The sequence below is a fragment of the Python bivittatus genome, unplaced genomic scaffold (assembly GCF_059951505.1).
Source record: "Python bivittatus isolate LINGU-HERP-01145 unplaced genomic scaffold, Pbiv_v1 ctg000840_np1212, whole genome shotgun sequence".
Classification (NCBI taxonomy): domain Eukaryota; kingdom Metazoa; phylum Chordata; class Lepidosauria; order Squamata; family Pythonidae; genus Python; species Python bivittatus.
In genome coordinates, this window is record NW_028277113.1 from 48,225,984 (window position 1) to 48,250,552 (window position 24,569).

The window sequence follows — 24,569 nt, forward strand, 5'->3', positions numbered from 1 at the left end:
CGAATTTTCCTCCCGTCTGTGCGGAAGGTCCAATATACCACCGAGTTTTTACGCCGGCCAGGACGATTTTAAAAACAGAAACGAAATGCTATATCGCCAGTTTTCTTTCAAGCTCCCTCAAGAAACGAGCCTACCGCGCCGCGCTGTTTCTCAGGGAAACTTCGTGAGAACGGCGCGCCCTCTCGCGGTAGGATCGGCCCTAAAAAAATATGGACGCGCGAAGCATTGTGGAGAGCGTAGTCCCAGCGGGCGGCCATACCTGGCCGCGTTTGGGCTCAAAAGGTGGCTGGCTGGAACTCCTCGAGCGGGGAACTGATGTTGGGGAGGCAACCGAAGAAACAGGCATCCCGGAACAAGGCAAAGGGAGGCTTGTGGCCAAGAAGCTGCATGGTTGTGTCCCGAAGTCCCCAGGAGCCAAACTTTCCTCCTCCTCATTATCATTATCATTACTATTACTATTGTTATTGCTATTGTTATTAATTTGTTATGGCCGCCTACTCCAGCAGACTGTGGGCGGCTTACAACACCCCCCCCCCTAAAAACATTTAAAACGTAACACAATAACAAGAAACCACAACCACGGCAGTTTGATTCATGCAACAGTACTGACTTGAGCCATGCTAGTAGCGGCCAAATTGGGCCAGTTGACCTAGCTATGGTACTGTCCCACTGCTATCCATTCTTCACTGAAGTGGAAAAAAAACTGTCAGCATGACATTTGCTGTCCCAATTGCCAATCTCTATCCTACCACTTCCTCTACTCCCAATCATTGCTGATCGCTTACTTCTCTCCAGGATGAGGGTGACAAAGGTTAGTATCTTAAGGTCACCTTTGGTCACCTTTGGATGGTGGGAGGATAAAGGAGAAAATACTTATTTAACACTACCAAACCCTCCTTATGCTGGTCTATGACCATAATGAAGATTTGATTTGACACTTTAACACTAGCATAATGGCTTAAACCTTTTCACTTACAGGCTGGGGAATAGATGAAGGCAACAGCATGGGAACACAGCAGAAAAAAAAGATATTGCCAGGACATGTTTGCTCCATGGTTAGAAGCAAATGTGGAAAGGCCCTATAATTTGTTCACAGGTTTATTTGATATCATTGTGATCTCAGGGACATCCAAAAGCAGAATGTGATTTAAAATTAGACAGAGAAGGGTTGGTAAGAAGAATCTATCTGTGATGGAATGGAATTATGAAGGCCAGGCTCAGGGAGATAAACATTTTCTTGATTGATGTCAGGCCTAGCCCAAGGAACTCCAAAAGACAATGCAAATTCAGTTCATCTATGTTTATTAGCTACAACCTCTAGCAAGAATCTTCCCAGACTGAAACCCCAGCTCCCAAGTCAGCCAGCCACAACAGTGAATTCCTCAGGGAGGTGCCAGTCTCATCCTCTTGTAGCTTCCACGCTCCTCCGGCGAGCTAAGAAAATGTTTATCTCCCTGAGCCTGGCCTTCATAATTCCATTCCATCACACTATCAATCAATATTTTATTATGACCACAGATCAGAATTACAAATAAAATACAAATTTGTATAAATACAAATAAAAATGCATTAAAATGAAATTAAAAAACATGATAATATTAATGGTGGGATCATCAGTGGGCAATCAAAGGCTGCCTAATTTTACAGACAGTATAACAAAATTTAGGTACGTTCAAAGAAACTGAATCATACTGATCAGATAGCAACAACTGTACTTAAAAAAGATAAGAATTTCCTAGGTATTTTATCAAATAGGGAATTATAAAATGGGGCCGTGAGTCCTTATAGAAGGTACAGTATAGCAGGACATAAGCTGTAGTTTCAATAAGCCCTCTTCCACAGGTGCACAATCTCAGCTCATATGGAACTTTTTTGTATCAGCCCTCCAAAACTGCTGTGGAAAGAGCATTGCAATGCGCCCTTTGGAATTTGGAGGTAGTTATATAATGTAAGTATCTCGCTGGTTTATAAAAATGAGCTTGACTGCTCAGGAAAACTTTCTTAGGTAGAGCAGACTGGTCCTGCTGGACTTTCAGAACTTTGATACGTTGTTTAAATGCACTAAGTGCACGCTTATAGCCCATTATTAGGAACACCTCCCTGGAGAAGCCAAGATGTTGCAGTTTTTGTGAAATAGTCCTGAACCATATTGATTTATAATTGTCCTCAATAAGGAAAGAACTCAAACCTGTGGGAAAGAACAGTAATTTCAGCCAATGTGCTATAATACAAGTCCATGCACCTGTTTCAACTTTAAACAACTCTGCCTCCCTCCTTAGCACAGGGGGCTACCTGGAATATAGCCCTTAGGAATTTGGACTGAACCTTTTCCAGAGGAGTAAAGGAAAGGAAAGGTCCTAGCTGGGCACCCAAGAGTAGCCGTACATGAGCCTTAGCTGAATATAGTTTCAGTGCTGCTGGGATATGCTGTGCTCCTCTGGTAAAATTAAAGGATTGAATTGCAGCCAGTGTTTTTTGAGCATTTTGTATAGCATAGTTTTGGGGTGTACGGCATTTAGTGAAGCTGTGGAAAACCATGCCCAAGTATTTAAAGGATTTTGCTTGTTCAATATTCTGGCCATTTATCCTCCAGGCATGCAGTTTAGATCTCTTTGCAAAGATCAAAATCTTAGTTTTGCTATAGTTGATTTCAAGTGCTTCCTCAAAGCAGTAACTAGCCAGAGCATTCAGGGCTCGTTTAAGTCCGATTAGCATTTGTGATTGATGTACTATGTCGTCTGCATACAACAAAGTTGCAATATGTGTTTGCTAGTTTTGAAAGGTGATGTTCTAATTGATTTATTTTGGCCACAAGTGGATTTATATATAGATTGAACAACAGAGGAGCTAAAATACATCCCTGCCTCATTCCTCTGTGAGTTGGAATCTCATTAGTGTAGTGGCCTTGCACACTGCATCGAACTTTGATTCTAGAGTTCTTATAGAGATTATGCATAAACACCAGTAACTGTCTATCAATGGTGGTGTGCAGGAGCTTAGTCCAAAGCCTTGCTCTGAGAACTAGATCAAATGCGGACCTAAAATCAATGAATGCATTATATACTGTTGAGCCTGTCTTAGATGTATATTTTTCGGTCCCATGTTGAAGTATAAGGGTATGTTCATAGATAGAATATCCAGACCTGAAGCTTGCTTGCTCATCTGCCAATATATGCTCTAAATCAATCCAATCGATTTGTTGTATAGGTGTCTGGAATAGAACTTACTTATTGTACTTAACAAGCTAATAGGCCTATAATTAGCAGCCAGGTCTCGGGAACCATTTTTTTAGATGGGCACGATAATGGCTGGGCCCCAGTCCTCTGGAATTTGCACAGTGTGATTGATGTAAGTAAACAGGGAAGCAAGAACAGGGGTCCTCCATTCCAAATTACTGCATAATATTTCAGGTGTAATAAAGTAATTTCCTGGAGCTTTACCAGGAGCTTTACCAGCTGATTCATGAGCATCTTTATTTCACCACTTGTGACTGGAGCCCAATTAGGGAGCACGTTAGCATTAAGAACTAAGTCAAATTTAGGAGCCTCTTCTTGTGAATATAATGCTCCTCTCACACAGATGCAGGTAAAAGGTGAGGAAGTGAAAAGGGCCTGCCAATTGGATGGAAAGCTATCAGGTGCTAGAATAGAGTCGAGTCTCTGGCTTGAGATGCTGTTATCAATTGCTGCCAGGAAGCCCTAGTGAATTCTCTTTTCTTGTTTTGTAAAAGATATTTGTACTGTTTCTTCAGGAGTGTAAAATCTTGGATGGAATGCTCAGCTGGGTTCTCTTTATATAACTTAAATTCCCTGATCAGTTTACTCTTGGCCTCAAAACATTACGTATCAAACCAGGGCTGAGAGGGATAAATTCTGTCCCCTTGTCTTTTCCTCTTCCTTGATATCTGGGTGGAGAGCACTGGCTGGAGTAACTCAATCAGTTGGGTGAATGTCTGCAAAGGACAATTTCCAGACCTCTCTCCAACTATAGTAGAGTGGAATTGCTGTGCTGCTTCAGATAGAAGCAGCTGAGAAATTTGCTCACTAAGTGGCTGAGTCCATCTGACATGGACCAGCCCCAGCTCTAGATCCGGTTCCAAAATTGGGGTGGGTTTTGTTTCCATAAAGTAATTGTCAAATGCTTTTATAACTGTAATACCTGGAAGATGATCACTATCAGGTTGATTATCTAGATAAAACTTTTGTACAGAAGTAATCAAATTCCATGAGATTAGGGTATAATCAATCAGGGAAGGTCTTGAGCCAACCCATTGGGAGAATTTGCCAGGGAAATCACTGCAGATTGGTCCATTTAATAGATATACATTTAGTTTGTAAATTGTTTGTAATAGACACAGTCCCTTCTAGTCCCCTTTTGAATCTTTAGATTGCAGGGTTAATAAAGGGGGTATTGTGACTGGTTCTAGAGGATATTGGTGGAAGTAGAACATTTCTGTTTCTATTGTAAATTTTAGGAGTGCTTCAGCAGCGAAGAAGAGGCTGAGAAGTTTGTAAAGTTCAGATCTTTGCCAGTATGTCAAATCTCTACGGAGGCAGAAGTTGGGTATCACTTTTTAGTACTGTACCGCAGGGTTCCTCAACCTTGGCAACTTTAAGATGGGTTCCTCAACAGCAAGGCTGGCTAGGGAATTCTGGGAGTTGAAGTCCACCTATCTTAAAGTTGCCAAGGTTGAGGAACCCTGCTATACCGGGTTCTTCTACTCCCTTTCTTTTGCATTTTAATTGTGAAGGCATGCTAGTGTAGACCTATCCTTTCTTGTCCTTCAGGATTTTTTGCATTAGTGTTCCTACTATAGGAGCAATTATGGGATTTCTTCCTGGATTTGTGTGTCCTCTATCAATTGTTTCCATTCATTTTAAGTACTGTGTAACCTTAAAACAGATGCCTGATTTTGTTGCCTATCCCTTTTCTTTGCCATTCTTTTTTCTTATATGTTAAGTCTTTCAGATTATTGCTCTTCAGGAATGGACTGTTTTGCTTGTAGTATATGTACAATGTGTTTTAGATTATTTTTAAATTTTAAAAAATAGCATCACACACCTCAAATACCATTGTATCACACTGCATATTTTGGAAAAGATATTTTTTGCAAAGCTTTCTTAAAATACATAGCATTTACTATAAAGACTTGAAATCAAATTTTAACAATGTAGAATAATTACATCTATTAAGGAGTATTTGCTATCATACTTTTTGATGCAAAAATGTGACATCACACACACACACACACAAATATGTACATAAACCTGAGCCTAGGAAAATTATTTTAAATAATGTAAGCAATGTGTTTCTGCTCATGTTTATAATTTATAATTACAATATTATACCCTCAGGTTAAATATCTTTTGTGTTAATATATGCCTTGCCAGTCACCATTTGTTCTTTAGAGATTACGGTACTTAGAACAGAGTACTCTTTGTGCAGAGTAAAGCCTTGAAGTGGTGGGTGGGAGAATAAAATGGAAATGAGATTAAAATGACTTGTTTCAAACTAGGTTGCAGATAAAATATTTTTTTCTCTATGTACATGCCAACAAATCATGATGTATCCTAATTATGAAATGTTTATATTTTGGTGGAATTAAAGTTAATTTTTGGTACTTCTCACAACGCATGTTTGAGAGCTGCATTATATGGCAGGGGCAGGAACCTTTTTTTTATTATAGATTTAGTAGGGACAGCTATGTTGGGAACAGAGAAAAAGCTGTTTCAGGATTCAGTGGCCAACTTTTAAATACATTCAATATAAAATTACAAGCGTCTTGGGCTGCAGTTAGAGAGTAAGTCCCTCTGAATTTAGGATTTCTGGGTGAGTTATAGAGTTAGTGCACAGAGCAGCATTTGTTATCTTTTGATTTATACTATTGGCCAGTCCCCCCGCTTAGCCCAACTCACCCCACAGGGTTGTTGTTGTGGAGAAAATAGGAGGAGGGAGTACCAGGTATGTTCACTGCCTTGAGTTATTTATAAAAATAATAAAGGCAGGATAATTTTTTTAAAAAATTTAAAAGTAATGTAAAGGATTTTTTTTAAAAATCTATACATGAGGTATATATATATTTTTAAGTAACAGTGTGTCAAAATAAAAATCTCTGTGGTCACTAAGAGTTGACAATGACCTGATGGCACATAAACATCATCGATGATTATTTCAGATAAAGCTTTTCTTCAACAATGGAGACTCATTTGGACAGATCAATTTGTTAATGCTAAAGGCTAAAAATGCAATCTTTGAGGACAGCTACATTGCTGAATTATGGTAAGTGCCCTGATTCATGACGATAATTTACTTAAAGTCCTAATTTTACTAAAAGAGGTACAATTCCCTAAAAACCTTTTATTTGATTTTCCTGGCTTCTCAGAAAATGCTTGCATTTCTTTGTTTTTTTTTTTTCAAGAGGGCAGTTTTAAAAAATACATAATAATAAACATTATTTGAGGCACAATTATGCAAATAATTTATTCATACAATAAGAAAAATTGTCTGTACTTGTAATCACTGTTGCTTACATGCAAATATATTAAATCAAACTAACCAAGCATGCAAGCTTCATTTTCTGGAATGAGCACCATTTATAAAGCATACGCATATGTTAAACCACAGAAGTAAGCTCTTTCCCAAAATACTTAGTACATTCAAGATACAGATAAACACAACCAATAGCAAATTATACTAAAGGTATAATAACCATATTTAATCTATAAGGCTGCATACATTGTTTTTATGCCACACTTATGTTTTGATATATCTTTTGTTTCTACTTTACCTAGTTAACACACAATCACTTCAACAAATTAAGAGAAAATTAAGTAATTTTATTTAAAAACAACATGTAAGTAATAAATACTTCCAGTGGGAGAGCTCTCTTGATCTGTAGCAGCAAGAGCAAAGAATCTTCCGGCACCCTACAAACTGATAGAAAGACAGGGCATACATTTCTCAGGATCAATTTCATCAGATACATGAATTGTTAATTGAAAAGTGACTATACATACACATATAAATAATATGATCAAATGTTTATGAAACATTAATAGATGTACAGTTTATAACAATACCCTGTGCAAAGATTTTTGGTCATACTTTTAGAAAGAGCGAAGGTTGTAACTTATTTTTCAAAACAATATTTTATTGCTGAGACTCTATAAAATCAACAGAATTTCATGTGTAAAATTCATATGTGCAGTTCTGCAATGCTGTTATTTCTTGGATTAATTCTTCAAAACACCAGCTACTTCAACACTGAGCTGAGCTCTCAATAGCTATTAAACACATTATTTTCTGACTTCAGAATTTACCTTTCAGCATGCCAAATGCTGAGGACAACCTGTGTGAGAAGACTATTGCCTTATGTCATATAGAGCAATTTTGTGATGCATATGGCAAAATATTAATAGGTATACCTGAATATATAGGACTAGATGGATCACTGAAATCCTTGAAATATTTCTGCAGAGCTCTTATGTTCTCAAAAGCCTGGATGCATTAACTTAAACAATGACCATCTGGGTTATCTTGATTGATTTATTAAGAATTGGGGTACAACTTTCAGAGGTAATCCACATTTTATAAATTATCAGCAAAGATCACTGCCTGAATGGCTGTAGATTATCCACTGCATTCATTCTAAGGACCAGCTCCACGTGTCATTCAGCCATTTCTTCAGAAAGAAAGGATTCTGTTCTCACAAACAAGATGACACATAAGCCAGGATCTTGCAGATTTCAGTAGTAGCAACATCTGTACAATGAAAAGTGTATTTTGCCTTTTGAGAAATTATAATAACTATTTAAGAAACAGATGGATTACACTGCACAGCTCAGATGAACATATTGTTTCTGGCTGTGAAGAAAGCAATCTGAACCAGGATGCTGAATGTCAAGCCTACCTACTAAAGGTGCTGCCAACTGGGAGAAATATCACAGATACTGGAAGATTCATTTTAATTCAAATATATCTGGAATAATAAATACAACAGCACTTAAGAAAAAACAGTATTACATTTGAGAATTTGTCGAGGTTTCTCCTTGATTTACATTTTCTGTTTGCACTGAAGGATTCAAAAACTGTCCTGATGCTCCAATGTATAGGCGTGATCTCATTGGCCATTTCTAGAAGAGAAAGTTGCAGGGTAGATTAGTACCGCTTGCGCAAATGAAGGAACTTTATTAGCAATTACGTGAACTAAGCCACTTCAATTAGGAACACCGTTAGCAGTTATGGGACTATAAATTATCCCATCCTTTGCACTATTTGCACTGCAAATAGTAAGCACGTGTAATGGTATGTGGGAGTGACCTTGGGAGACAGGAGGAAGAGCCCCAGCCAGGGGAACAGTCAGGTAAGAGGCAGCTTAGCCCACAGCAGGAAAGTGGATGTGGCAAACATTCCAGAAGGGACCCTCCCTAGTTTCTTGGGCTGTAAAGGCAATGGGGGAAAAACGTACTTTCAGACTTGCAAGATTCTGTTAATGTATCCTTACAATATAGATACAACTAGTTCATCTGGGTGTGCTTCTTGTCTGGACTACCTTGCAAGGCTGACATGGGAGGGAGAACTATGTAGATTTGTATGGAGGAGGAATGAGACTTTTGATACCTCATTAGGTTTCTTATGTAGAATGGGCTCTCATACCTACAGGTAGCTCTTGACTTATGACCTTTCATTTAACAACCATTTGAAGTTACGATGGTGTTGAAAAAAAGTGATTTACGACTGGTCCTCGCACTTATGTAAAATCAAGTGCAACTCGCTTAATGATTGCATCGCTTAGCGACAGAAGTTCTGGTCCCAACTGTGGTCGTAAGTGGAGGACTACCTGCATTTATTTTTATTGTGTCTACAATTACTAACAGCTTATCTCTACAAAGGGTTTGCAAGTCAGTGAAAGGAGGTAAAAATAACTATAAGCCTACAAATTTATTACAAATAGGTTTAAATCATCATAACTACTGTCCTACATTAGATATTACTGCTGATATACTCTGCTTGAAGAGGAAAATAGCACTCTGCTTGAAGAGGAAAATAGCACAAGTGTTTTCATGCATGTGTGTTTTCACATCAGATTGTTAAAAAATGTTCATGTTTTCATAAGAGTACACCACATCCAATATGAGATTAGTAAAAACTACATTGTAAGTTTTACATTTAGAAAAAACTCAAAGGTCTAATAGTAGGGCTGATGTAATCCTACACATGCACATTCTAGAAAATAAATCCCATTGATTTAGTTGTGTTTATCTGGAATAACCAAGCACAAGATCAAAGTGCATGTCACACATATATACAACCTACACAGGTTTCCAACGGTGAGATTTATTAAAATAATAATTGCCAGTGCCATTTGCTTCTCAGAGCTATTAGCCAGACCCTAATGTAAAATAATAAACTCTATTAATCTGTGAAGAAATGGGAATGGGCTCTTCTGGTTTTATAAGCAGATGGAAACATTCAATTGCAACTGTATCATAGATATATAATAGGGTCCTGTGAATGATTATTTAGAAGTCTCATTGAACTGAAAAAGTTTTCCTCCCAAACAAATTTAAATAGGATTTTAACCTATCTTTTTTAGTAGAAACACTGATTATAACAAATCCAAATCATATGACTGGGCAATACAGGTAGTCCTCAGTTAATGACCACTTATTCAGCAACTGTTAAAACTTGCAATAGCACTGAACGAGTGGTATTTATGACCTTTCCTCTGAATTTTGGCCATCACAATATCCCCGCAGTCCCATGATCACAATCTGGGTGCTCGGTGCCAGGCTCACAATTACGAAGTCACAGCATCCTGCAGTTGCCATTTGTGACCTTCTTTTGCCAGCTTCCAACAAGAGAAGTCAATAGGGAAGCCAGCAGGAGGTCACAAATGGTGACCATGTGACAGCCCCATTTAACGACCTGTGGTGATTTGCTTAACGATGGCAACTGGGGGTGCCAGAATTGCCATTGCTAAGCGGCGCAGTTACGTGACATTGTGCTTTACAACTGCATCGCTTAGCGATGGCAATTCAAGTCCCAACTGCCACGGTTAACTAAGGACTATCTGTATCTTCTTCTTTTTTTTTGTTCAGTCGTTAAGTCCTGTCCGACTCTTCGTGACCCCATCAACCATATTGCGCCAGGCCTTCCTGTCCTTCACTGCTTCCCTGAGTTTGCTCAGTTTCATGCTCATTGCTTCAGTGATGCTATCTAACCATCTCATCCTCTGCCATCCTCTTCTCCTTTTGCTTCAATCTATCCAGAGTGTGTGCATGTTTCTGAGGTTCCTAGAACTCTTTATTAGCCAAGAAAGGTAAACGGTAGGGCTACCAGAACTGCAAAAACTCAGAAAGCCTCTAAATGATGGCAAAGAAATACAGAAAAACATTTCAATGCCATCCAGTTTTGCAGTTTAGTGGTCTGGCTCTTTATCTTGTCTGCTGCCTTGCCAAATGGGACAATGTGGTAGATGATATCTAAGTAGAACATAAATAAAGTGCCACTATGAAGAATACACTGTAAATAATTGCACTTTCTATAACTTCTGCCATGATTCCTGAAAATAAAATATTTACAATATTTTCCAAGTCTTGCATCTGAAATAATATACAGCTTATTTAAATATAAAAACATACAATTAATTCAAAAACCTTCAGTAGTTAAATATACTGTAATGCAGAACCAATTGTACTGTGTTTATGGTATGGTCTGTTGATCATGGCCAACACCTGGTTTCTTGACATTTACTTGAAAGTGCTCTTCTAATATCAATGGTACTTCAATTAGTCTTGGAATATGCTTTACTTTCTGCTCTACATTATCATTTTTGCTGTATGTACCCCTATGCTATAGCCAGAATTTGGCTTTAAAAAAAAAAATCAAAAATATAATTATTTTTTGTTAGAGGACAAATAACTTTTATTATAAATCAAGCCCATCATTGGTCTACATTTTTAATAAAATTATTTTTAAAAAGGCAATACAGGCTCATTCAAGCCTACTGTTAGATAACATAGATAAATGGGTACTCTCACTGCGGTGGGAGGAAAAATGCTGGCGGTGCCTTGCAAAAGGAGTCAGGAGCAGTTGCCAGTAGCGCGGAAGCTGCGCTCACCCAAAAAAGGCACGAAGCAACGGAAACCCTGCCTCCTGCGCTCGCCAGCTGGGCTCTGCCCTAGGAAGGAGGCACTGGCAAACCACTTCCGAAACACCTTGCCTTGAAAACTGCAAAGGACTCGGCCAAAGAAGCAGTCGCTGCAGAGTCGGTAACGACTGAGTGCAGATTAAAAAAAAAAAAAGTTAAAGGACTACTTACACCAAGCTCCACTTAGTTTGGTTTAAAGTAGTTCCTGATTACTAGGCCTTTAAGTAGTAGTTTCCTGAACGAAGCTAAGTGTAATGTATTAAAGAAATTACTTATTAAAGAGCTAGTAGCAAGGGAAAGACCTTTTGTAGTTTGAACTTGCAATCCAAATATAGTTCATAGGGCAGTGGATCTTACACTGGGGGGTAATTACCCCCAATGGGATAATTTGGGTATATCCTGGGGGCAATAGAGCAATTTGTAATTGTATGTTTGTGAGTTGAGGATCCAGTTTGGGACTGCCGCTGCCAAAATGCTTGTGTATAAAAACAGAGTCTGTTTTTATTTGATACCAGGAAAAGGGGTAATTGGGACAAACACTTTAAGAACCACTGTCATAGGGCATAAATTCCTTTGTAGTACATGGGACTCATTTCAGACCTTGTCCCTGACATTGGGCATAGTATTATGTATAATGGTTATGGTACACAGAGGTTTAATGCTAAGTCTATATGAAGTCTCATACGGAATCACATCAATAAATTGTGGTTCAGTTGGTTCTTATTGATTCCACTGATTCCGTAACGCTAAAGAGTTCTTGCATAGACTAGTGTACTTGTATATTAGTAGTTTTTCAATGGTTTAAGTATGCCTTTTTGTCTGAAGATTTCTGCATAACTGAAAGGTTTTCAAACAATTCCATGATTGGATCTTCTAGGGAAAAAAATATTACTTGCTTTGCCCTACTTACCTTAACAGGGTGTAGGTAGCCATCCCCTCTCAGAGTTCCCAAGCCCTCACCAGGCAATTCTTCTTCATCCTGCAAGCTGCGGGTGAGATGGGCAATGTAGGTGGTGGCTAGAAGTAATACATCCAACTTGGAGAGCTTGGTGTCAGGTGGCACAGAGGGCAGAGTTCTCTGCAACTCTAAGAAGGCATGCCGCAGGGTCTGTACTCGGCTACGCTCTCGGGCCGCGTTGGCTGCTGCCGGTCTCCCCAAAGTTGCCCCAGTCCGTTGTCCTAAGGAGTTCGTGCCAGATGTGGAGGGTGGCAGAGAGGCGTTTGAGCATGGAATATCGAGCTCCTTGATGTTCTCGGATGCACTTTTATAGTCCATTGGTAACAAACCTGCAACCAACATGGATGCTAATTCCCAGCTTATACCTTGGATTGTCACAACTACATTTTCTTTTTTATAACTATATTGCAATCTGATTGTTAAGTATTTGCTGCCACAATTTTCAGTATACAGAAGTGTATTCTCTTAATTTGGTATCTTTGTGCCAGCAACCATTAACCTTGCAGTTTTATTTTTAAGATGGGAGAATTCAGCTGATAAATCATCTGCACATAGTTCAGACAACTGATTCATAATTCTAATGAATTTTCAGAAAATAATGACCAACTTTAAACAGTATATTAGGACATCTTTTAAGCATCTTAACTTGAAATAAATTTGGGGCTAACATCTAATATCTATTGAGAAGAAGGGAATCCTTATGAATGTGACTTAGTATCTAGCAGATATGATTAGCACCGAAATGTTAATAAAATCTACAGATAAACGTAAAAGGTCACGCTGAACATAGCTCCTAATTACTTAGTGGATATGTAAAGTAGATTTCTTTATAGTAATGTGGAAGTGATCTTCCTGGATTTTTTTTTTTAAATTTTATGCACTTATTTTTACTTCCAGGTACTTCCCAAACTACAGACCTGGGATTTTCTGGTGGTTCCACAACTAAGTACTAAAGAGATCCAACCCTCTTGGGTTATTTGGATGATTATCTAAGGTTAGATACTTCTACCAATAAGACTTCCAAGTAAATATACAAGAATGTAAGCCTGAATTGTGAGCTTATTTATTGAATTGCTTTCCTCTTTGGTACTGATACATGATGGCTTTAAAAGATAAAGAAATGATTTGGAACATCATTTGGAATTCTGTGAAAAATGTATGCTTTTGGAGTCTGCATCTGACTTGCGCTTGCATTCAGCAAATCCTACATTTACTGAAGACAGTTTTCTTCTGGGTGCCTTATAAATTACTATAATATATTTTCTACAGTTAACAATAGTTAGCAAAACTAGCAAACAGCTACAATAATATATTAAACATGTATGCTGCCCAACTCTCAACAACTCTAATAATAAAAATTATGCCAGATTAATATAATTTCTATACCTCACCCTGTGTTGTATCAATGGGTCTGTGGTGGAATAAAAATAGTTTCCCCTCAAAGGTTTTTCTCAGTTACAGACTTTTCCATTCAACTGAAGATACTTTTCTGCAATCAAGCAATGAAGGGGAGAAGACACAGGGGTAAAAAGAAGGTAGGATTTAAATAATTGTGCCTCTAAGAAGTTTTTCCTGGTCAGCTTGAGAGCTCAGATTTTGATTTGGCTCAACTTCAGTTCCAAGTTTCTAAATTTAAAATGGATTACTGGATAATAATTTACATTAAACATAATAGAATTTATTGCTGAGTAAACATACCTGATTGCCCTATAATTTTGCCCTTTGTAAAGGCCTAAATAGGTTTATGAATGTATCCAATTCTTTGCTGTTTTAAAATATTTATTTTTTAGTGTAATTGTGCATTTGTTCAGATTTTTAATATTTAACATTTAGCATATTAAAATTATAAATTAAGATTATTTTATAATTGAGCTACTTTATGTAAAGGATTGTATACATATAATACAATTGAGTGAGTCCTTCAATTAAATCTATATTTCCAGGTCAATGAATTTGTTGGATATTTAGGATTCCTTTATATATGAATGAATAAAAATAAATAAAAACCCCGCGTATCTAGGGAAAAGTAGGTTTTGCCGTAAAAAACACTATTCTACACATCTACTTGAATATGTGCATGGCTGGGAAAATATCTCTTGGGCTTATTTCCACATACATGGTTAAAACATGAGCAATCAGACAAAATATGTATGTATAATATTGGCTGTCTCAATCCAAAATGTATTTGAGATTCCCACTGATGTGATAGACATATTTAAGTTCATGCTACTTTTATTCAGAGTCCTAGTTTAATTAGAATTTCTCTATGTGTTTTAAATATTAAGATTACATTTACATGCACACTGGCTACAGAAGAACGCTGAGACCTACTTCTAAAGTAAATCGCAAAGCAAACGAAAATTCACTTTAGCACTCCTGATTACAGATGACAGAGACTGAGTAAGCCCTTTAAAATTATTTTGATTTTCTTTTGCACCGGGGAGTTTTGCAAGGCTTAACTAGCCTGTTCTCTAAGCTTGCCTTGTTTGCCGAATATTTTGTTATAAAACTTGAATCTTAAAAAATTCAAAGGAGAGTACCAGGATGCGCATGAGTAAAGGCGGTGGTTTCTAGTAAAGAAAGTTCAGGAAAATCAGAGGGATCCAACGAGCTTTCCGTGTTTAGCGCAATACTTGCAACTCCCTGCAAACTGCTTTGAGGATCTTTAATTCGAAAGACTTGACCTGTCGTAAGTCTATTGGTAAGAACGCATAACTGCTGCGCAAGGAAGTGTTTATAGAATCAGAGGGCGACCAAATTCGTATATCTACCCAAAGAGCGCAAGTGACCGCTGCGAGTATTAAAAAGTTGCCTCAGAAAGAACTTACTTGATCTCCTGGGGCCCCGATCAGGGAGACAGAGCGCGCGCCGCTCCCCCGTTGCAGATCTAGCCCAGAACAGGAGCGGGGAAGCCCGGCTTTTTATAGGGCTTGGGGGAAGCGCGCCCACCACTCCTCGGCTTTTGCTGACGCCTCCTCCCTTTCGCGTCGCCCTCTGCCCTTCCTGGCGAGCTCTCTCGCCTGCGGGGAACCGAGGCTGCTTCCTCGCAAAGCCACAGCGTGTGCGTCCCCATCTTCGCTCCTCTCCGTCCTCCGACAGCCAGCCAGGACTTCGCAACAGGCAAGCCGAGTCGCCGTCGAGGCCAGCTCGGCTTCTCCTGGCGACTTACAGGATTGCAGATCCGCGCAATTTTCCGGGCGTCGTGCTACTCCGGTGGCTTCCCATTGCTTTTACAAGGAGGTATTTCAGCTTCTCAGACGAGGTTATAGCCCGGCCCTTACAGACAGTCCACCATCCAGAACGATCAGGGCCGAGTCGAGCCTGGTTAATTTTCTAGGCCAGCAAAAATAAAAGCCTCGCAGCGTCCCGCGAAAGGTGTGGACTATTGAGAACTCCTTCCTGTCACCAGGAGTTGGGATGGGGCAAGGACCCACTCAGGCTTCTTCGAGATCCTTCTTAGCCATGCACCTCACGGGGCACCTCATGATCTCTCAGCCGTCTTAACACACAACCTGTTCTAAGATTAGATTGTGAGGGTTAGGTGCACCATGCACCATTGCATATGAGTCATAAATAAAATAAGAACGAATATGTTTTTATAAATGATAAATGCAGAATATTAATATGCACAGAATTAATTTCTCGTGTGGAAAGATATCCACTCGATAAAGAATTTTTCTCTGGAAAGCTGCTCAATCCAAGTCTGTTTTGGAGTACAGACCTAAAAGAGAGCAGGAGCTTTGAAACTGCCTATTGAACGTGAACATCTGGGCAGCAGAATAAGCCAGTACACAAGTCACTGGACATAACCTTCTCCTCTGTACTGAGGTGCACTGTATTATTTTAATATTAGCCATTATTTTTAAGTTTAGACTTACACATACTAATGTAAAAGTGTGACTTGATGTCCTATGCACTTCCACACAAATAAACTAAATGAGGCTTCAGTCACCATAGATCTTGTCATATTTGAAGCCAGAGATCTCTGCTTTCTAAATCAAGACAGTTATTGTCCATCTAATGTCTTCTTTATATGTTGGACTTCAACTCCTACAATTCCCTGACCAATGTTAATTCTGTATGAAGATTATGAATGTTCACAGCCAATACAGCTGGAGGATGCCAAGTTGGGGAAAGCTAAATTAAGTACAGTTCTTTATTAAGGGTCCAACAGAACATTTGAGAAAGAGCTAAACGTTGTTGGCTGGCTCTCTCCTAATTTTAATCTTTCTCATTTCCTCTAAATGTCAATAGAAAGGATATTAAGACTTTGCTTCCCTCTCCCTGCAAAGATGAATACATCTGCAGGAGATAATTAATGGAATTAGTCCTGTGCCTTTGAAGACACAGAAATGCATTTATCAGATGCATTTATCAGATGCTTGATAACATTGTACAACTATCTGGATTTTCAGTGATCAACCTGATCTATTTTTGACACCATCACGTTTAAGATGGAAAGCATATTGATTCTGCTGCAATCCATGGAATTAACACTCCTAGTTATCCACTCATTAACTGTATTTATTCAGTGGAATTTGTTTCTAATTGTAGCTGCAGTTATAATGAGTTGAAACAAAACCACAGAATCTATGAACCTGCTAGGTTGCCTGGTTGGGTGATGCAGCAGTGAGTATTGCTGTAATGTAATAGCAGCCTTAAGCACAACATGAAAGATAAGGCAAAGCAGAATCACCGTATACAGTGGTACCTCGGGTTACGAAAGCCTCTGCTTACGAACTTTTCGGGTTACGACCAGCTCTGGCCGCAAAAATTTACCTCGGTTTGCGAACTCCGTCTTGGGGTACGAACCGGATCCGCGGCCATTTTCCGCCGTGACACGTCCGCGGCCATTTTCCGCCCGTGCCACGTGGTCCGCGGACGCCGGAACGGATTAATGGTAATTACATTGAACCTTATGGGAAAATTTGCTTCGGGTTGCGAACAAATCGGGTTGCTACCAGAGTCACGGAACGGATTAAATTCGTAACCCGAGGTACCACTGTAATAAGGTAGTGGCAGCAGAAAGAAGGATTTAGATTTATTAAGCACTGGGATAAAATTATCTTCCCAGAATGTTTTGAAAACTTAGCATGCGTAGTTCCATTTCACTTCTCTCTTCAGAAGGCCCTTGGTACAGTGAAGACAAATGCTATGGGTCCCCTCGGGCAGGACTTTGGCAGAAGCAACACGCATTTTCCAGGCACGTTGCTAGGGTTCAATGGTAGATGAAGGAGTGCCATTGCACACTCAACAGACAGCCAAATCAGTAATTCCCCCTCCCCCATGCAAACCCCCAGCACATCACACAATGGATAGAGCACTCTGTGGGGTACCTGAGAGAAGGATTCTAGACTTCTTGTTACACTGGATGACTGACAGAACAGTCCCTTTTATGAGCATTGCATTGGTGCCTCTCTGGCAGAAACAAACATTTTGCATTAGAAAAAGAAATGTCAACACAATTGGGGAGGGAGCAATGTAATGAAACACACAAGGTTGAGCCTTACTTTGGGAAGAAGATAGTCTCACTACTCAATTGTCAGCCCCAAGATGTAGAACAGACCAAGAAATCAATTCCACATTCAGACTAAAACTATTTTTGTTAAGATTGACTATAATAACAGAATCTTGCAAGTCTGATTATGTTCTACCTCCTAACTTTCTTATACTCGTGAGAATTAGGGGGTATCTGTCTGAGACATTTATGCATACCATTTTCATTGTTTGGGCTTAAGTAATGTTTCCTTCCTCGTTGCTTTGGTAATGGATCTCCCTTCTCTCAGTCAAGACCATCCTATCTATTCTCTAGATGATTGACTTTCTGGGGGACTTAGCCTACAAAAATAATTTTGCACATAATTATAAGTTAATAGAATCTATATCTTCCACTGTTAAGGTAGCCTGCTAACCAACTTTAGTCTTACAATGAGGACTTTGTAGCTTCCTTGTAGCAGGTGGCAGCACTTAGCAAACCTAGTGAATCTTGAAAAAGCACATTTGGAAGGAAAATCCTCTGGAAATCCTTGGCCAGGACACAAGATGAAAAGTCAAAAAAACCAATGGCAAATCACTTCCATATTGTCAAGATAACACTTTATGCTACCCTTACCTACTATATAATACTTTCCTTCTCTGTATAAAGCTTATACTGAAAAGATTCCATACTGTAACGTAATGGAACTTCATAGAATTAGTATATAGGTCTCTACTTCAGTCCAAAAATAGAGTCTGTCCTTAGAAAAGACTGGTATGAACTATGCATGCAGGTACGTAGCATGGTTGTAAGCCAAGCTGATAAATACATTCCAGGGTCTAAATGGTATTCATTTAAGGATTCTTAGGCTCACTCCATATGCAAGGACTTTGCCTTTATATCTTCATGTTGCCATGGGGCTTGCATGGAACTTGAGGAACCAAGCCAGTTCACTATTGGCTCCGCTCCTGCTCCTCGGGAAATGCAATCGCTATGGGGTGAGTGATTTCCCAAGGTGGGACTCAAACCTTGTTCCATTTTACAACACCCTCTTCCCTACTGTAGCTAATGATGCCCTTATGAAAAATTGTGAAACACGTGAAATATCATGTACAATTCTGGCAACCACACTTGAAAAAGGATATTGCAGAACAACAGAAGATGCAAAAAAGAGGTAACCAAAACCTAGGGGCTACAGCTGTTTTTTTTTTTTTTTTAAAGTTTATAGCAAAAGCAGGTAATGGAAGACAATGTAGAGCAGGTGTTCTTAACCTGAGGTCCACAGACCTCTTAGGAGTTCATGGATGGATTTCAAGGATCCATGAACTTGGATGGGGAAAAAAATCCAACTTCATTTTCACTAACCTCTAATTAGAAATCAGCTTTTCATTCAATAATGTATGTAGACAACAAAGTAATTTATGGCTTCAAATTCCAAAATGTTTACTTCAATAAATCTTACTGTCTTAAATCTTATACCCTAAAAAAGGATATTACTTTGTTATTGTTTAATGGATTAATGAAGCATATATATATTACTCTATTACATATTTTCAGGGGTGATTTTTAAAAAGTTGTCATTCAACCTAGAGTAAGAATGTGATATTCACAGCAAATAATTAAAATTTAAAAAATAATTCATTCTTGTAAGCATAATTTCATTCCATTTAGTTCCCATTTTCTAAAGTGCTTCTTTTTATATTACCAATGGTATCAAAATGGAAAAGAGGAAAAGTATTGTGCTAATTGCTGCAAATTCATATTTCGATTTTGTATCTTCTAGAGATCATCTGTGTATCTTTTAATCTTTTTTTTAGATTTTTTTTATCCTGCCTTTATTATTTTTATAAATAATTCAAGGTGGCGAACATACCTAATACTCCTCCTCTTCCTATTTTCCCTGCAACTACAAGCTTGTGAAGTGAGTTGGGCTGAGAGAGAGTGGCTGGCCCAAAGTCACTTTTTTTAATCTTTGTTTTTGTTTTGCTGTATTATGATAAATTATATAAAAAGTTGGCATCCATTGTCTATAGTTGCCTATCCATATGAAAAAAAGCTACTAGACACAGGATCAGCAAAATCCCAGCTGCATTAGGTATAATTGCTTTTATGTAAAACTGAGAACCAAAAGTAATAAGAGAAGCAGAAATTAATCTAATTTGAGATTATTGAGCTGAAATATAATGCTATCTAAATATTTATTGGAATGTCAGAACAAAGTTATTAAAATAACTGTGCAAATATTGTAAACGTTCAAATAATTGACACTTTGACACAATTCAACCAGTTAAGTATTTTTACATCTCATTGATTCCAGTGAAGACTATATGCTTAATAGCACAATCCGATGCATGCCTAAAATAAGTGAATGATGCTAAACTCCTGTGACTTCATGGACATAGCCATATAATTTTTTTGAAGGCACATGCAACATTCTCAGGTTTGGGAATGGAATATTCTAGTTGGAATGGGGTGGATGATCCATGAAGGTGAACTAGTCAGTTGCCTGGGTAGCATGATAAATAAGATGTCAAATTTTGAGGGCAAAAAAGTGTGTGCCTATGTGTGTGTGTATGCATGCCATAATGCATTTCACTTTCAGGGCAAACAATGTTATGCAGAGAAAAGGAGGAAAAAGTAATAAGCAGAAGAAATTAAAGTTATAAGAAAAATAAAATATAGCTAAATCTAGTTTATACCTGCACCATTCATTATACCTCTCCATACCTTTCTATTGTTGCAAATTATTCTTCTTTCCACCATGAACAATTCCAGCTTTCTTTAAACTTCTCACCTTTCCCTTTTTAAGGATCTCATCAACTCCATCTAACCACAATTTTCTTCCTCTTCCTTGTAACCCATCCATTTTTCCTTCCCATATTTTATTTATTTATTTTTATTTATACATTCGATTTATTCTCCGCCCATCTCCCCCCAATGGGGAACTCTGGGCGGCTCACAAAGTACCGTATTTTTCCAACTATAAGACGATACTTTTTTCTAAAATCCTTATGCTAAAAATTGAAGGGCGTCTTATTCAAGGAAGTAAGCCGAGGAGAGAACCGCGCGGTTGCAAAACTGCCCATACTTTGTCTCTGCAAACAGGCTTCCTCCTATTTCTAGCCTCCAGTCACGAATGAAATAGCTTGACTCTGCAAACAGGCTTCCTCCAATCACGAGCCTTCAATCACAAGTGAAACTGCCCATACTGTCTCTGCAAACAGACTTCCTCCAGTCACGAGCCTTATGTAATTGACATCAGCTGATGCTGAACAAACCAATTAGAGGAAGTCTGTTTGCAGAGACAAGCTATCGGCAGTTTCACTCGTGATTGAATGTAATCAGTTATGCAAAAGAGCATGGAAATAGAGCTGCAGAGAGACGGTTTGGACCTCCTCCCACCGAGTGTATCAGATAAATGTTACCTAATTACTAAATAAAAATGTGTTCTCCATTATCTTTAAAATATTGATTTCTTAATTTTGGGTTGGAAAAGTGGGGGTCGTCTTGTACATGGGGGCATCTTATTGCTGGAAAAATACAGTATATATAGTCATAACAGTGACAAATCTTACAATTACAAATCCTACAGTGCTATATATATTACACTATGTGACCAGCAGTGGTCGCTAGGGGGTCATCCGGGCTTTTTCCGCCTCCGAAGATCTTTCTCGCCACTCGCATCGATCATCGCTCGTGCCGGTTGCATTCGGAGTTCGGCCAGCACCGGTATTTTGCTCCCCCGCGCAGCACCACCAGTTCCTCCCATCTAAACGGGAGTCCCCATTTATCTACTTGCAGATGGAATAGCTTTCGAACTGCTGGGTGAGCAGAAGCTAGGAGAATGGACGGGAGCTCACCCTGTCCCATGGAGCTGGGCCCGAACTGCTGGAGTGCCGACCATTTCTGACCGGCAAACTCCAGCGTCATTAAGCCCTGCGCCACCGTGTCCCATTTTGTGGTTCAGACCTCATTCACTCTCTCTGTGACCAAACACACTCACATACTTCTTTTACTAGTTACTAATGTCTTCAGTCCACATTCATTCACCACCCATTCATTCTTGACTTTTCTTCTCCTTTTGCTATACATACTTCTTAAATGCATTCAACTTACAGTGATATTTTTGCTTCTTTCAACTTCCATTCCTCCTAACAGGCTACATACACTTTTTTTAGAAGTTGAACCACCATCAATGCATGATTGGAAGGCGCTTAATTGGACTGAGAAAGGATTAAGTAGGTTGGGAAGTGAACATGTATGTGGTTCCTGTAGAGGGAAAAGAGGTAATATGTTTGGGATACAAAGATGTATATGCAATGTTGGATGGTGAGATGAACAAGGGAGGAGATGGAGACAGAGAAGAAACACTGAAAAGTTGTATAGCACCTAGTGGCACAAAGAAGTGGTTGTGGAAGAACTGCAGCTGTGGTCAGCAAGCAGCAAGTGGTAAGAGATGTGAGTGAGAAGTAGTGGCAGCTTGTTGGATCATCAGCAACGCTACATTTGCAATTGACAGTCTTTTTCTATGGTGGCTGTCATTGGACAGCCATCTGGAAATATGTCAGTAGCAAGAGGGTGGCCTCAGCAAGGTAGTAGAAATTGATTGAAGGCCTGGAAGGCTCCTATACAATCCCAGTGGACTTGGTGAGCTGTTGGAAGTGACAACTATCAGAGTTGCTTGGGCCATCAGGAAGGATTGGTGAAGGACTGGTGAGAGTGTAACAGCAGCCGACTACTATTGTAGTTGGTGGGGCTGGGACTTGGTGCAGTACCTAGAAGGCCGCTGTTTGAGTGCTGCAGCTGAGGGATGCAAACACTGTTGCCAACTTTCTGGTGGATTTATAGGAACCCACTGGTTGCCAGGGAGAGTTAATTGGTTGCATTGTGTTGGAGGAAAGGATTGGGAGAAGTGGTTTCCCCTATGGATGGAAAATACAAAGTGACCTCCCCCCTCCCAAGTGAAAGAGCAGCCATTCTTGTGACCCATCTGGAGTTTCAGGAAGCTAATATGAGGTGGAGGTATATTCCCCACAGTGGTGGGCCATGGGAAGTATGACAGGAGGCATTGAGTGAGCCATTCCAGTTGAAGAAAAAGAGCAATTTGGTGCAGGTCTTCACTCCAGCCCTTCAACCTCAGGCCAGGGGAGAGGACTTCAGCATACCACATCCTCAGGCTGCTGTTGGTAAATGCCAGATCCACATGCAATAAGAACTTGTTCCTCTACAATATGGTGGATGAACATTCAGAACTGCTTGGGGTTTTCCAAGGGTGCTTGAACAATTCGCTGGGTTGAAAAGGTAATGTCTTGATCCAGCCATACTGTAATGGAAACTATCAGCCCAGTCTTTCTTATTTAGGGAACGTTATGGAACAATCCAGAGACTTTCAGGATCATTTGCAGTCAGGATTCAAACCTGGGCATGGGATGGAAACAGCAGCGGTCACCCAGATAGATGACCTGTCGAGCTTGGAAGGAATGTGCCCCTCCTGTTCTGGTTTGATATCATCAATCATGGTTTCCTTCTGGATTGTCTGTGAAGAATGGGGCCTTGAGACACTATTTTGCAGCAGGTCCACTTTTTCTTAAATGGGCAATTTCAGTTTGAGAAAAATGATCACATCCATGGTTACTCCAGTTGGGGTTCCACAGGGCTCAGTTCTCTCCTGTTATTTAATATCTACACAAAGCTGCTGGAGGAGATAATTTTGTCAGTTTGGGGTGAGATGACATCACTATGCTGATGATTCTTAGCTGTACATGCTACCCCAAGTGATACTCTTGAAGTCCTGTTTCAGTGCATAGAGGCTATGAGGAACTGGATGGACCAAAACAGGCTTGTTTTTTGTTTTTTTTAAAATCACATAACATAAAAGCTTGTGTTTGTGACCAAACAGGCTCAATTCCAGTTTCAACTTTGCCTCTAGGCAGGGTTGCACTCACCCTGAAGAAGCAATTTTACAATTTGGGGTTCTTCCTGGAAGCCAGGGCTGGAGGGGAGGAGTGGCTTTGCCATTATGTCAGTGCAGACCTTTGGTGACTAGGATACTGGCAACCACATCTCATTCCCATGTCACCTGTGATGGAATGGAATTATGAAGGCCAGGCTCAGGGAGATAAGCGTGTTCTTAGTTCACTGGAGGAGCATGGGAAGTTCAAGAGGATGAGGCTGGCACCTCCCTGAGGAATTCACGGTGTTGTGACTAGCTGGCTTGGGAGCTAGGTTTCAGGCTGGGGAGATTGATGTCAGGTTTAGCCCAAAGAACTCCAAGAGACAATGCAAATCCAGTTCTACTGTGTTTATTAGCTACAACCTCTAGACAGAAAATCTCCCCAGACTGAAACCTAGCTCCCAAGCCAGCTAGCCACAACACCGTGAATTCCTCAGGGAGGTGCCAGCCTCATCCTCTTGAACTTCCCATGCTCCTCTGGTGAACTAAGAACACACTTATCTCCCTGAGCCTGGCCTTCATAATTCCTTCCATCACATCACCTCACATACCCACTCTAGATGGGGCTGCCTTTGAAGGTGACTCAGAAGTTTCAGCTAGTCGAAAATGCTGTATACATTTGCAGGAAGTACCAGATTTACCAATGTTACAACTATGCTACATCGGCTGACAATTTGCTTCAGGGTCCAATTAAAATTGCTGCTGATTATCTTTAAAGCTCTACAGTGCATCTGGGTACCTTCAGGACCATCCTTCTCAGCTAGATTGGGCCTACCCTATGCATGCCGAGATAGAATATGTTGAGGGTTCCTATCTCATGAGATAACGGTGGTGGGATCTTGTCAGCATGACTCAGTTGCTTTCCCAACTCTCTGGAACACGCTGCTTCCAAAGATACACAACGCTCTTGACCTCCTGGCCTTTAAAAAATTGTTGAAGACCTACAGAGCATTTGGGCACTGATGATGTAAGGGCTGCCCACGTGATTAGATATACTGTTGTTTTTTAACAGTATTATTTATTTTGTTTT

General features: G+C 39.6%; 1 protein-coding gene across 1 annotated transcript; it reads right to left on the minus strand.

The window, feature by feature from the left end:
- Positions 1-6,508: 6,508 nt before the first annotated feature.
- Positions 6,509-15,438, minus strand: TCF24 (transcription factor 24). Its single transcript, XM_025167555.2, has 3 exons — positions 14,939-15,438; positions 12,063-12,439; positions 6,509-8,132 (listed from the first exon to the last, which is right to left on the minus strand). The coding sequence occupies exons 2-3, from the start codon at positions 12,426-12,428 to the stop codon at positions 8,019-8,021; spliced, it is 480 nt and encodes a 159-aa protein (XP_025023323.1). The 5' UTR covers positions 12,429-12,439; positions 14,939-15,438; the 3' UTR covers positions 6,509-8,018.
- Between the last annotated feature and the right edge of the window lie 9,131 nt (positions 15,439-24,569).